This window comes from Panthera leo, chromosome E3 (genome assembly GCF_018350215.1).
Source record: "Panthera leo isolate Ple1 chromosome E3, P.leo_Ple1_pat1.1, whole genome shotgun sequence".
Lineage (NCBI taxonomy): Eukaryota > Metazoa > Chordata > Mammalia > Carnivora > Felidae > Panthera > Panthera leo.
The window spans coordinates 40,982,083-40,997,139 of NC_056694.1; the positions used below are offsets into that span (position 1 = coordinate 40,982,083).

At 45.3% G+C, this 15,057-nt stretch overlaps 1 protein-coding gene across 1 annotated transcript in view; it reads right to left on the minus strand.

Moving 5' to 3' along the window:
* The window catches only part of RAB11FIP3 (RAB11 family interacting protein 3), an 83,494-nt gene extending 68,771 nt beyond the window's left edge, over window positions 1–14,723 (minus strand). Inside the window, exon 1 of the mRNA XM_042921346.1 lies at window positions 14,022–14,723. Within this exon, the coding sequence (XP_042777280.1) occupies window positions 14,022–14,723 (702 nt within the window). The remainder of the gene's footprint in view (window positions 1–14,021) is intronic.
* Window positions 14,724–15,057: the final 334 nt, after the last annotated feature.

Genomic DNA, 15,057 nt, shown 5'->3' on the forward strand with positions numbered 1-15,057 from the left:
ATTTTTTTAAAAGAGAACACAAACTGGAAAAATGAAAATATAAAATAAATAGATGCAAACATTTCAAAAGTCTCAAGATCAGCAGCTCTCTGGCTGTGAACCCAGACAAGGAGCAGCAGCATCACCAGGAACTGGTTGGAAACACATCTCGGGGTGCCTGGGTGGCTCAGTCTGTTGAGCAACCAACTTCAGCTCAGGTCATGACCTCACACTCGTGAGTTCAAGCCCCACACCTGGAGCCTGTTTCCAATTCTCTCTCTCTCTCTCTCTCTCTCTCTCTGTCCTTCTCCCACCGGTTCTCTCTCTCTAGTAAATAAACATTTTTTTTTTAAGTTGAATAAAATTTATGTTCCCATCTTTAGGAAAAAAAACAAAAAACAAAAGAAAACATTTCTTACCAGATCCCACTTAGACAAGGCAAACCAGACACCCTGGGCTGGATGCAGAAGCTTTCACAGGATCTCTGGTGATCCTGATGTGTGCAAGCATGTGAGATCAGGCAACAAGTCTGTCACTTCAGCAGTTAAGACACCTGTTCTCAAAGAGTGTTCAGGGGTCCTAGGGACCATGACTGTCCTGGGTGCTCTGCAAGACCAAATGAGGTTCACGACACTCCAAGACCTTCTCTGCTTTCTTCTCTCTCACTCTCACGAGTGCACAGCAGGGTTTTCTGCAGGCCACATGACACATAGACTGCTCACAGAAGCAGACAGAAGAATCTAGTTCTCTTCAATTAAGCCAGACATTTAAGGGACTTGCAAAAATGTAAAACAATGCCACTCCTCTCACTATTTTAGGAAGCATTTTTCATTAAAAATGTCATTGATGGAGGGGGGGGCGCCTGGGTGGCTCAGTCGGTTAAGCGTCCGACTTCAGCTCAGGTCATGATCTCATGGCTTGTGAGTTCAAGCCCCACATCAGGCTCTGTGCTGATGGCTCGGAGCCGGGAGCCTGCTTTGGATTCTGTGTCTCCCTCTCTCTCTGCCCCTCCCTCGCTCACACGCTGTCTCTTCCTCTCTCTCAAAAATAAATAAACATTTAAAAAAAAATTTATTTTTTTTAATTTTTTTTTTTTTACATTTATTTATTTTTGAGACAGAGAGAGAGCATGAACGGGGAAGGGTCAGAGAGAGAGGGAGACACAGAATCTGAAACAGGCTCCAGGCTCTGAGCTGTCAGCACAGAGCCCAATGCAGGGCTCGAACTCACGGACTGTGAGATCATGACCTGAGCCGAAGTCGGTCGCCCAACCGACTGAGCCACCCAGGCGCCCCCCAAATTTTCTCTTAATCAAAAAAAAAAAAAAAAAACATGTCATTGACGGGACACCTGGTGACTCAGTTGATTAAGCATCTGGCTTCAGCTCAGGTCATGATCTCATGGTTTGCAAGTTCCAGCCTGGCATCAGGCTCTGTGCTGACAGCTCGGAGCTTGGAGCCTGCTTCAGATTCTGTGTCTTCCTCTCTCTGCTCCTCTCCTGCTCACACTCTCTCTCTCAAAAATGAATAAATGTTTAAAAAAAATTTTTTTTTAGGGGTGCCTAGGTGGCTCTGTCAGTTGAGCATCCAACTTCGGCTCAGGTCATGATCTCACGGTTCGTGAGTTCGAGCCCCACGTCGGGCTCTCTGCTGACAGCTCGGAGCCTGGAGCCTGCTTCGGATTCTGTGTCCCCCCCCACCCCTCTCTCTCCATCCCACCCCTGCTTGTGCTCTCTCTCTTTCAAAAATGAATAAACATTAAAAAAAAATCTTCTTTAATAAAAAAAAATAATTTTTTAATTAAAAAAAATGTCATTGATGTTGGGGTGCTTAGATGGCTCACTTGGTTAAGTGTCTGAGTCTTAATTTCAGCTCAGGTCATGACCTCACAGTAGTGAGATCAAGCCCCATGTCAAGCTCTGCACTAAGCATGAAGCCTGCTTAAGATTTCCTCTCTCGGGGCACTTGGGTGGCTCAGTCGTTTGAGCATCTGACTTCAGCTCAGGTCATGATCTCACTGATGTTGAGTTCCAGCCCTGAGTCGGGCTCTGTGCTGACAGCTCAAAGCCTGCAGCCTGTTTCAGATTCTGTGCCTCCCTCTCTCTCTGCCCCTCCCTGACTCATGCTCTGTCTCTCTGTCTCTCTCTCTCTCTCTCTCTCTCTCTCTGTCAAAAATAAATAAACATTAAAACAAATTAAAAAAAAAAAAAGATTTTCTCTCTCCCTCCTTCCCTCTGCCCCTCCCCTGTGTGCCCTCTCAAAAACAAATTGTCATTAATGTTAACATGTAATGGATTAATATTTAATTTTTTTTTAATGTTTATTCATTTTGAGAGAGAGAGGGAGATCACAATGTGCAGTGTCTAAGACAAAGAGTTTATGAACCAGCAGTCCAGGGCTTTAACAAGCCCAGCAAGGACTGACCATCACTAAAAGGTCACAGTACATAGTTAACCATATGGTTAACACATTTGTGGCATAAGCACAACCCAAACCACAAATCCAGTTTTACTGTACTTTGTTGATACCTAAATCCACAACAAAATGACCTCAGGACTTCTACGTGCAACACCCCATCAGAGACACCTCATTCTCTACAACAGCATCTAACTGAACATTTTCACACCCAGACAAAATGCAAAGCAGAAAATACATAAAGTTACCCTGCAACAGGAAATTAATTTTTAGACACCCTAAGTATTTCAAAGCTCCTTTCACGTATTTATTCAAACATGGATTTATCCATTTGAATAATGGGAGGGAGGGAAAAAGAGAGCTCTTTATAAATTTCGTTCTGAGGGAATCTGTACACTGGACAAGATATTTACATCTCTTGGGGAAGCACCATCCCTTCATAAATAAGGTTTCAACGTACAGCTATTGTTAATTTCCCATTTCAACCCCTGTGTCAAAGGAAAGGGTCCTTTCATACCTTGTGTAACTGTCAATCAATAAATGCTACCTTGGCTGTGAAGTTAATAACAAGTAAAACCTGTGTGCATGTGTAACATTCCTTTTATTTTTTTATTTTTATTTTTTTTTAATTTTTTTTAACGTTTTATTTATTCTTGAGACAGAGAGAGACAGAGCATGAACGGGGGAGGGGCAGAGAGAGAGGGAGACACAGAATCGGAAGCAGGCTCCAGGCTCTGAGCCGTCAGCCCAGAGCCTGATGCGGGGCTCGAACTCACGGACCGCGAGATCATGACCTGAGCCAAAGTCGGACGCTTAACCGACTGAGCCACCCAGGTGCCCCTAACATTCCTTTTAAAACATGTTTGAGAACAAAGGGTTTCAGGGTTATATCGGGTATTGGTAAAGGACACACAATCTAACGTACAGTACAAGATGAAGTACAGGTTATCCTCAATGAACTTCCCATATGGTACTTTTCCTTTTTATTTTGAAGTGAACCCACTGTAAAGTTCAAAGAAGAACACAAAGAACATCTGTATATCCCTCCTCTATATTCAATTATTAATGTCCTTCCACATTTGCTTTGTATCTCTTTCTACATACCTGCACTTTAATTGTGGAACTATTAAAAATAAGCCGCAGAGGGGCGCCTGGGTGGCGCAGTCAGTTAAGCGTCCGACTTCAGCCAGGTCACGATCTCGCGGTCTGTGAGTTCGAGCCCCGCGTCAGGCTCTGGGCTGATGGCTCGGAGCCTGGAGCCTGTTTCCGATTCTGTGTCTCCCTCTCTCTCTGCCCCTCCCCCGTTCATGCTCTGTCTCTCTCTGTCCCAAAAATAAATTAAAAAAGTTGAAAAAAAAAAATTTAAAAAAATAAAAAATAAAAAAAAATAAGCCGCAGAGGGGCACCTGGCTGGCTCAGTCAGTAGAGCATGCAACTCTTGATCTCCGGGTCTTGAGTTCAAGCCCCACGTTGGGTATAGAGATTACTTAAAAACAAAATCATTAAATCTTTAAAAAATTGTATTAAGGTACAGACATCACGATGCCTCCCTAAACCCTTTCAGCGTGTATTTCCTAAGAACAAGGACCGTCCTCCTACTATTGTAATACCATTATGACCACTGATCCCAAGTTCATCTATATTCAAATTTTCCGAGTCGTCCCAATAATGGCCTTCACACTTGTTTTGTTTCCTTTTAAACCAGTTTCTAATCAAGAACCAGTCACGAGTTGTTACAATTCTCTCACCTCCTCAATCTAGATGGGCCCCCACCCTTCTTATGACACTGATATTTTCAAGTGTCCAGGCAACTGTAGAATGCCCTACATTCTGGGCTATCTGGTTACTCCTCATTACTTGACTCAGGTTAAGCATTTTTGGCAAGAATGTGGACACACACATCCCCGCCCCCACCACTGTATCCCCTCAAGGGGCAATGTAATCTCCATTACTGGGAAGTCAGAGTTTGATCACCTGGTCAAGGTAGAGTCTGACATATTTCTCCAAATGTAAGGACTTTTCTCTTTACCTTTGGAATCAATCATCTGTGGAATGACACTGCAGACTGTTTTTGGCAACCACTGATGATCCTCACTTGAATCAATAATTACCTTGGTCATCACAAAACACTGATTCCCCCCACAAAAAAACAAACAACAACAACAACAAAACACTGATTCTCTAAATCTGTCACTTTCTCCTTCAAAGGCCATTTGTAAGGAACTACGCGCCTCCTTTGGAGTGTGACTAGGACTGGTTGTTACTCACTGTATGCCACAGACTTTTTAAATTCGATGTATCTGTTATCATCATTACTCTTTTCTGACACTCCCAATGTCCCAGATTTGCCCACTGGGAACCCATTCAAGCTGCTCCATTTTTGACACGTCCCTATCAATTTTTGAACACTTCCTTGCTTTCTGGTACAAGATAATGCAGGCTCGCATTGAATTTTGCCTGCCCCAAACCTGAAGTAAGTCACTTCTCCGAGGGCCCCTGAGTGCTTTAGTAGGAAATGGTGTTTGTAACCGGTATCTGGGGGGCTAAGTGTCCTCACTGCTACTGGAGTGTCACTGCTCCTAAACTCTTTCAGAAGACAGAGCTAGGAATTGTTTTTTAAATCACGTATTCATACCGATACCCTCAATTTAAATCTCAAGACAACAGGCTCTCCCTCACCTTTCCTACAACATATTTTTTTTATTTTATTTTTTATTTTATTTTAGAGAGAGGGAGAGAGAGAACATGAGTGGGGGGACAGGGCAGAGGGAGAGAGAATCAAGAGTCAGAGGCTCAACCGACTGAGCCACAGGTGCCCCTCCATAAAATGTTTTTACCTCCTTCCTCCCAGAGAACCCTGGTTCCCAGAAGCAGTACACTTGTTTGCTCTGACATACAGCCAAAGAGATTTCAGAACTTCTATGCTGATCTATCAACAACAAACCTACTTTGTATTAAGTTTCTTTGTAGTTCTTTTTTTTCTTTTAAATACAACCCACTAAAGGAATACAGAGTACTGTGTTCATGACCTGTGAATTAATCTTTCTTACGTGGTTATATCAGTAATTCGACTCACTTTCGGTTTCCTTTGCTCCTATGTGTATTCAGTTTGGTTTATATCATTGTCTTAATTTGTTTTCTTAATATGTAGAATATATGGATGGCTCAAAACTCAAAAATATATAAAAAGGCAGACTCAAACAAGTTTCACTCCCACCCATATATACCTTACAACCTGTCCCCACCCACTTAAGTTTTTTAAATTGCTTTCTCATCTATCCTTCCTAGATTTCTTTTTGCAAAAAGAAACAAATATATACATTTTATTTCCTCTTCTAATTTTGCATTCTTTCTTTCCAACCTCCCCCCCCCCCCCCCCCACCACCCTGACCTCCTTATAGTCAGATCTTGCTGGCCTAGGCCTGTCCTGGGGCCTGTGAATACAAAAACCTACTTTACCAACTGAGCCACCCAGGCGCCCGCCCCTCTTGCTTGCTTTCTTAAAGTTTATTTTTTGTAATCTCTACACCCAACATGGGCTCAAACTCATGATCCCGAGATCAAGAGTCACACGCTCTTCCGACTGGGCCAGCCAGACACCCTGAGGTTTGGTTTCTTATTCTGTTTGTCGATTCCCCTTCCTCTGAGCTAAAGTCACTCACTTAGGGTTTTGCATGTCAGATCCCTCATCTTATTTTTCCTTTTTTTTTTAATTGTGGTAAATTAACCTTTTTTTTTTTTAAGTTTATTTTTATTTATTTTGAGAAAGATACAGAGAGCAAGTAGAGGAAGGGCAGAGAGAGAAGGAGACAGAATCCCACGCAGGCTCTGCGTTGCCAGCGTAGAGCACAGTGTGGGGCTTGACCCCATGAGCTGGGAGTTCATGAGCTGAGCTGAAATCAAGAGTTGGATGCCTAACGGAGGCATCCTTGTGGTGGTAAATTAACTATTTTTAAGTATACAGTTCTATGCCATTAAGTACATTTACGTTGTTATACAACCATCACCGTTATCCATCTCTGGGACTTTTCCAACTTCCCCAACTCAAACTCTCCCCATTAAACACTAACTCCCCTCCAGCCCCATTCTCCTTTCCAGCTATGTGGTCTGACTCCTCTAGGAGCCACCTAGCAGGGGAATCACTTAATAACCATTCTTTCTCACCACAAATTATGCATTCTACTTTGTACTTTCTTTCCACTTACTGCATGTTGGACATCACTCCCTACCAGTTTGTAGTAATGTCCCCCCCTCATCTCTGCAGCTGCACAGCTCTGTTTCCTGAACAAACCTCAGTTCACTCTTCCTGGACGGACATTTCAGTTGTTTCCATATTTTACTCACAGGTAATGCTGCGATGAATACTGTGTGCACCTGATATTTTTATCTGTGGAGGTACATCCTCGGGGTAAATTACTAGAAGCGGGACTGTTAAGGCAAAAGGGTCAGTACGTCTGCAGATCCTGCAAATTCCCCTTGATAAGGGCCGTGCCACTTTGCACCCTCCCAGCAATATGAGAGCATGCCTATTTCCCAACAGCCTCACCAACAGAATGTGTTCAAGCTTTGACATTTTTGCCAACAGGATGAGTGAGAAATGCTATCTAAGTGATTTTAATTTGCATTTATCTGTCTCATCATGAGTGAAGCTCAGTATGTTTTCATATATTTCCAGACCATTTGTGTATCTTTTTCTGTGGGATGTCTTCACATCTCTTCTCCATTTTTCTACCAGGTTGTCTTTTTTTTCCCTCTTTGGCTTTCAAGAGTTTTTACATCAGTCTTTTATCTTGTGTTTTTAAAAAAACTTACTGAGACCCCTACTGGAGAACATAGTGGGGCCAAAGAGGTGTGTTAGGCTGGCTATGCTCTCTCATCTTCTAGATGAAAACCTGAGGTTCCTCCACAGATATGATCAGGGAGACCAGGGACTGGACCCCACACTTAGCCCATAAATATGATCAGTGCTCTGAGGAGAACCAGAAACTGGCTACGCTCTGCTCAGACCTCACTCGAAACTCACAGCCTTCTACCATCCCTCCTCTGTATTTCAAGTTAAAAAACATTCTCTCAGGTCATGATCTCACGGTTCGTTGAGTTCAAGCCCTGCATCGGGCTCTCTGCTGTCAGTGCAGAACCCACTCTGGATCCTCTGCCCCTCTCTCTCTCTCTGCCCCTCCCCAGTACACAGTCTCCCTCTCTCTCAAAAATCAATAAACGTTTTAAAAAATTTCTCTCACTGGCTGAACTTTTTAAAATGTACTTTAGCAGGCTTTCAAAGGAAACACTAATGTCTCTAGTCCATGTGGACTTTTAATTCCTTTCATTATGGATAATCTATTAGTAAAATTTAAATTACATTTAACTTTTAAAAATATGACTACTCAAGAGTGCCAGACTGGATCAGTCAGTAGAGCATGCAACTTTTGATCTCAGGGTTGTTAATAAGTTTGTGTCCCACGTTAGGTGGGTATTTTTACTTAAAAATAAAATCTATTGAAGAATATATATATATATATATATATATATACATACATACACACACACACACACACACACACACACACACACACACACACACACATATTCAGTTAATGAGTCACTGGCAGGCAGCTTAATCAAACTGTTTACAAAACACCCCTAGGTTGCTCAAGACGGTAAAATGCTAAGCACATTGTTTTGTTACTGACCCAATGATTTAGGGCAATAATGGTCCTTAAAGTGCTGAACAATTCCTCCTGTCTGAACATATAAACCACCTACCTATAAACAAACTTAGGCAGCCGGTACCACACATCAATCATAATCTGAGCTGGTTAAAGAGAAGTGAGAACAGATTATGTGAAATGAAAAAGAACAATGAATCATTAAAGCCTCTGATACAACAGCATAAATTCCCAATCCCATGGAACTCTAGCTCAAAACAAGGATCTTAACAGACAAGCTCACTTTTGACTACAGCAGGATGATTTAGCTTTCAGCACAGAAGGCTGTAAAACTTCTGTAAACTTTTTTTTTTAATTATCCAACAGAAGAAAAAGTAAAATAGATCATTTAACAAACTAGAATTCCAGGAGCTGTATATTCTTAAATCCTTCTGAAGGCATGGGTCTTTAAAAAATTAGCTAGATCATAACCAGAGTAATACCAACTTGCCTAAAACAAGCATTAATTATTTGGACAGAAAAATAAAACTGTACCCACAGAAAAAATTTCTTTTCCTCCCTAACCATGATACTGAATCATTTCTACCACTCTCAAGAACTTTCAAAAATTACAGTGCAATTCTTTTCACCAGGAAGCTCTCAGAATTACTTATGTTATTAGACATTGATGAAAGCACCATCGCACCTAGTAGCCAACCTTTAAGAATTACAGGCATTTTTAATATGCATTTTTCCAAATATCAACAGAAATTAAGTCTATCTTCGATAAGCGTCTGAACATGCTAATTCAATATTCTATAAAAAGTTCCTCAGAAAAATCTGAGTTTCTTTAGGTGTGTTTTGTATTTTGATCTAAAGCCTTAACTGAGTCAAAATAAGACATGCAAGTATTTTATCTTTAGGGTGTAATTTTCTATTTCTAAAGATTGTAATAAAATTTTTACTAGACTCTTTTTTATATGGTTTGAAATTTGTGATACATATACAGACACTACTTTCCAAAGTAAAATCAGTAAACATAACAGAAAATGTGGCCCGTACCTCAAATGAAACCAAGCCCATCCCTACCACTCACCCCCTTCTACAAATATACCTCCTCAGTACACACACATACACACTACAACTAATTTTTAGTATTTCCTTCAAAACTTTTCCACATGGACAATTTTCACAGTTATAATAATGGTATACAATTCATTCCATCAGAAGCACTAATCTAAATTACTTTGGTAACTTTGTAATAACCACTGCTAAGGACCACATAATAGTCTTCAGTGGATGCCTAACTCTTGTGTCTGATATTTCAATTTTAACTAATGTTTGGACCCTGTTTCCGGAATTGAAACAAATAAGTATTTGGAAGGGAAGCAATTCATGAGCCTGGTGTGCTTTACAACATTGTCTGTGCGGTCTACATGGAATTAAATTCTTCCTATATGTCAGTTTCTGTGTGGGAATAACACCTAACAATTCTGAATCTTCCTGGAAACAAGTAAACTGGTATCAGAGATCTTTAATTTCAAAAACAGGTCAAAAAGTGGGTTCAGAACAACAGACATGGGAATTACACCGTTTTTGTACAATGAAGCATTCATTACATATATTTTAATTTACATTTAAAAATTTTAAGTAGTTACTCTGGGTGGTGAAATTATAGGTGGTTTTTATTTTTCTTATTTTGCTTACTGATATGACTTAGTCTCATGTTTTTAAACAATGAACATCTATAAAAATAATTTAGCTTTTACCCACTGTGATCTCAATTGTGTACAAAGCTCTGCGTATGTGTGTGCTTGTGTGTACAAAAAAGTCTGTAGGGAGATACACTAAAATGTTAGTGATATTTTTTCTCAGGAAAATAGGATTATTGGCCACTTTTTTTTTGTTTTATATTTTACATTACTCTTTGTTTTCACAATTTTTAATAAGCATGTGTTACTTTTATAATATGAAAAAGATGCTTTTAAAACACTAGCAAAATTGCCTGTGATCCAAGCACAGAAAGGGACCTCATCTGCCTTTTAGTAATTCATCCAACACACAGACCCAGAAGTATGCACGCACACCCCACACCAGCTCCCACACGCACCTGCTCACACACCGGCATTCATTCTCTCTCATGTACACAGATACACCCACACTCAAATTCAAGGCTAGGAAAGAAACCAGGAAGGACACTGAGGCAACTGAAAGGTGCAGCCGTGTCTCTAGGGACTTCCAACTGCCCTCCAGCAGCATGGCAGGAACAAGAAGCAGGGAGACCTGAGCATCAACGCTTCCTTCAGCAGCCTACTCATGCAAGCACTGAAGAGGACAGTGCCTACAAGGTCAGTGAAGGGCATTCAGTGTTGCAATGTGTAGGTACTCTGGAAAGGATCAGTAACTATTAAATGTAAATGCTGAAGTGAGTGTAGTAATAAACATGAAGATAATCTTTACAGTGGTAATTAATTCCTTTCAAAAGTAAAGCCAAAAGAAACCAATCCTTTCTTACACTACTCTTGGAATTTATTTTGCCAATTCTGTTTTAGGATGAGTTGCTAGTGGCTACAAAAGCATCAGCCCTCTTAGTATGAAGGGGTCATGTCAATGAAGAATCTTCAGAAATGGTTGAGGCCTTAAAAATAACCTATTCCACGGATGCCTGGGTGGCTCAGTCAGTTGAGCGTCCTACTTCGGCTCAGGTCATGATCTCACGGTTCCTGAGTTCGAGCACGTGTCAGCTCTGTGCGGACGGCTCAGAGTCTGGAGCCTGTGTCAGATTCTGTTTCCCTCTCTCTCTGCCCCTCCCCCGCTCATGTTCTGTCTCTTTGTCTCTCAAAAATAAATAAATAAATGTTAAAAAAAAATGTTTTTTAAATAACCTATTCCAACTTCACGACTAGTGCCTATGAATTCCCGCCTCAGTAAGATACAACCAGAAAGCTCCACTACAGTCCTTTTCCTCCTTCCCTCTGCCGATAACTAACACTGTGTTATGTTACACCACACCTGATCTACCACCCAGATGATGTAAGGGGAGCCAAACACACCATGACATTACTAAAGAAAGAGGGACACAAAAGCCTTCTGTATTATAAATAGGAGCTGCTTCCATTAAAAATTCAGATTATCAGCTTAAATAATTTAAAATGCTTCCTTCATAAACAGATTATTCAACGTGCTACCTTTGAAAATTTGACAATAATCAAGATAATGAGCTGCTATCATCAAAGACCGTAATGTGACCAGGGTAAGAGTCTCATGCACTCAATATTTTGAAATCTCAAGGTGGAAAGTACAAAAACGTATCGTTATTGCTCTTATCCACCTTATCTGTTCCTAGGGTTTTTTTTTTTTTTTTAATCACAAGTGTTTAAAAAAAGAATCCTTATCTTTTAGAGACACGCTGAAATACATACAGATGGAATCTAACGTCAGGTGTGCACTTCCCACACAGTGTGAAAGAGGGAGCTGACAGATTAGCCAAGACTAGAGCAACTGGGGCGGGGGGTTTCACTAAACCATTCCCTCTATCTTTGAACATGTTTAAGACTTTTCATTTAAAAGTTTAAAAATACTCATCATGAGGCAGAAATCTTCACTTTTCCTCAAACGACTTCACTATCAGAAAATACTTCTTTTCTTTGCTCTTCTATAATGCATTCTGACATCAGACTTGGAAAAAGCAATCCTGAGTCATAATAAAGGCTAGCAAAGCTTAAAGCTTACACAGACACAAAAATCAACCTTTCGTTACTCCGTAAATTATCTGCTCCAAAACAAGAGCTCTCCTCCACCATCCCAGGAAGTCTGTCCAAGTCAAGCTGAGATCACACCCAGCACTGCTTCTTCCTGCACAGTCTGGGCCAGCCGACGAAAGGGGCAATGCCACGAGCGATCTCCGGATCCTCGCCCATTCCCCCAAACCCCAAGTCATATGGCTTTGACGCCAAATTTAAAATTCCACCAGGAGCTATAAGAGCAAAGAATTTTGGCTCATTTCTACTCTGTGACCACAAGAAAGCTCAACCCCAAATAGCACCCAAGTTTTTCCCACTGTGATAGACAAGGACAATTACAAAAGAGGTTTCTCAAATGAAACGGATTTTATGGCAGTTAGTAACACGAAACTTTGTGGAAACACTTTGAGCCACCAAATGTAGTAAGGTGAGAGCCACCTAAAGATTATGACTCAAAAGACCTAGTGAGAGTCCCTGCTGGAGCACTGACAATCTGTCAGGTCTTGGGAAAGTGATTCATCCTTCCTGGGTTTCCGGTTCCTTACCCGTGAAGTGACATGAAAACCACCTGCTTACCACCACTTCAGAAAAAGGCGGTATTCCAGTGAAAACATACACGAGCTTCACACGAGCCACAGAGTCAGGTTATGATAACAAGATCAAACGTTGTATTTCTCTAAAATCGCTGCTTGGTGTAAAGAGGAAGGGTATGTTTGGGGAGGAGACACATGGCACTAGTCACACACACACACACACACACACACACACACACACGACAACCAAGGATGCCGAGGTGTCCTCCAGCCCAGTGGCATGAAGGAAAAGCATCAAAAGAAACTGAACAAGGGGCCCCTGGGTGGCTCAGCCGGTTAAGCATCAGACTCTTGATTTCGGTTCAGGTCACAATCTCATGGTTCGTGGGATCAAGCCCCACATCCGGCTCTTCGCACCGCGTGGAGCCTGCTTGGGATTCTCTGCCTCCCTGCTCTCAAAATAAATACACATGAAAGAAAAGAAAAGAAAAGAAAAGAAAAGAAAAGAAAAGAAAAGAAAAGAAAAGAAAAGAAACGAAACGAAACTGAACCAGCAATCACAGTCCACGCTGCCAATACAGGAAACTGCCAGGCCTATGATGTCTCTGGGCCAGTGACACAGAGACACTAAGAGATGGGAGGCCCATCCTCAGCAATGTCTTCCAACACAGAGCTAAATGCAGGCAGGACACTGACGCCAACGCTCAGGATGCCCACAGGGACGCGCACCTCTTCCGGGCTGATTCAGGACCCAGGTCTTTACAGCTCAAGGCACGCTGTGCATACTCAGGGGGACACATGGGTCCCCTATAAAGGTTCGTAAATGTTATAACTGACACCCTAAACAGCACGGTGTCAACTTTACCTCTTTTCTTAGAAACCTCTAGCCCTAACCCTACCACCCACTTACCAAACGCGTGCACGTGTGAGAAGTCAATAAAATGTAAAAACTGGCAAATCAACCTTGTAGGGACTTCCCACGACTAAGTAAAGTATTTAAAAGCGGACGCCAGTAACCTATGGGATGTCAGAACACACAACCCTGACCTAAACGTCCCGAAGTGCGAGACACAGGGGGAGGACAAACCTTGAGGCCCACCTTCCTCCGGAGCAGCCGCAGCCCTGGAGGCCGGGTGGGCCCACTGACACACGGCCCTGTGCCTCCTGGTCACCCGTCTACACCGCTCACCTCCTAGAGGGGCGGAGTTCTCCAGTCTGCACGCCCCACCCGGCTCTAGGGCCCATTCCCTTCCCCTGGGGTGTATTTCCTTCCTTCGGACACAGAGGGTTAGACACGAAAACTCTGAGCGACCACGGTGTCCCGAACAGTAAACCACGGCCCAGGAGGAACACTGCCAACCACGCACGGTGAAGTAACTGTGCCCAAAACAGGTGTCCATCAGCGTGGCCCTCGGCGGCGGGAAGGGCCGGGGGCATGTCCCCACGCCAGAAGCGCCTCTCCGTCTGGGAAAAACCAGCTGGTGTGGTGCGGGGCGGGCGGGCGGGGGGGGGGGGGGGGGGGGGGGGGCGGCGCGCAGGGAGAGAAGGTGACTCCCTCGAACAGAAGCTCCTGGAAGGCCGGAAAGGAAGTCCAGGGAAATTCAGGCAGAGCCGAGCAAAGAAGTCCCGAAAGGAGAGCGCGGGCCGGCCGGTATGAGCCGCTCGCTCCCCGACCACGGCTGGGCCCGGGCGCGCTCGCCTAGTTACCTGCTCTGCCCCGTAGACCGTGGCGAACTGCACGAAGTCCTCGATGCGGACGAAGCCGTCTCCATCGCCGTCCAGGGCATCGAACACGGCTCGCAGGCGGGGGCCGTCCTCCGGACACGCCGCGGGCTCGCTCGTTAGGGCGCACGTCTGGCTGAAGTCCGAGGGCCGGTCCGCGTCCTCGGGACCCACCTCCAGCGTCAGCTCGCCCACCGAGGCCGAGGGGAAGCAAGGGAAGAAGTCGACCTCGGGCCTCCTGTGCTGGCTGTGGCTGAAGCCGGGCACACGGAGGCAGGCGCTGTCCGGGAAAACCGGGGGGCCATAATCCTCGGGCTCTGCAGTCCAGGACAGAAGCGGGCCGAGCTCTGGCAGCTGCCGGTCGGGTTCGGGCTCGGGGTCCGGGCGGGCGGCCGGGCCCGGCAGGAGGTAAGAGGCTCCTGGGCCCGTGGCCAGCGCCCGGCCGCTCTCGGGGCGCGCCTCCGGGCCGGCGGGCTGCTGCCGCCGCTCCAGCCCCGGGGCCCGCCCGGCGCTCAGGCCCGCCCCGGCATCCGCGCAGGCCGCGGGCTCCGGGGAGCCGACCGCCCGGCGCGGGGCGGGGGCGGCGGGCGCGCGCCGGGAGGCCCCCGGCCCGTCGGGCCCGCCGGGCTCCGGGTCGGGGCACGCGCCGCCCGCGGGGGAGGCCGGCCGGCCCGGCTCCATCTTCATGGGCGCGACCCCGGCCGCGGCGCAGGCCCGCGAGGCCAGTGGTGCGGCGGGCGGCGCGGGCGGCAGACAAAGGCGCTCAGGGCGCGGCGGCGGGCGCGGGCATCCCCGCGGCGGCGCGGGCGGGCGCGCGCGGGGCACCCGGGCTGCTCGGGCTGGCGCTCGGGCCCTGCTCCGCCCTCGCCCATCTTCGCGCGGCGCCTCAGCTGCCCTCGGCCCGGCAGCGCGGCGGGCGCGGGCCCATGTCGGCGGCGCGGCGGGCGCTGGAGGGCGCCGAGAAGGCGGCGGCGGCGGCGGCGGCGGCGGCGGGAGGCCGAAGGGGCAGGCGCCGCTGAGG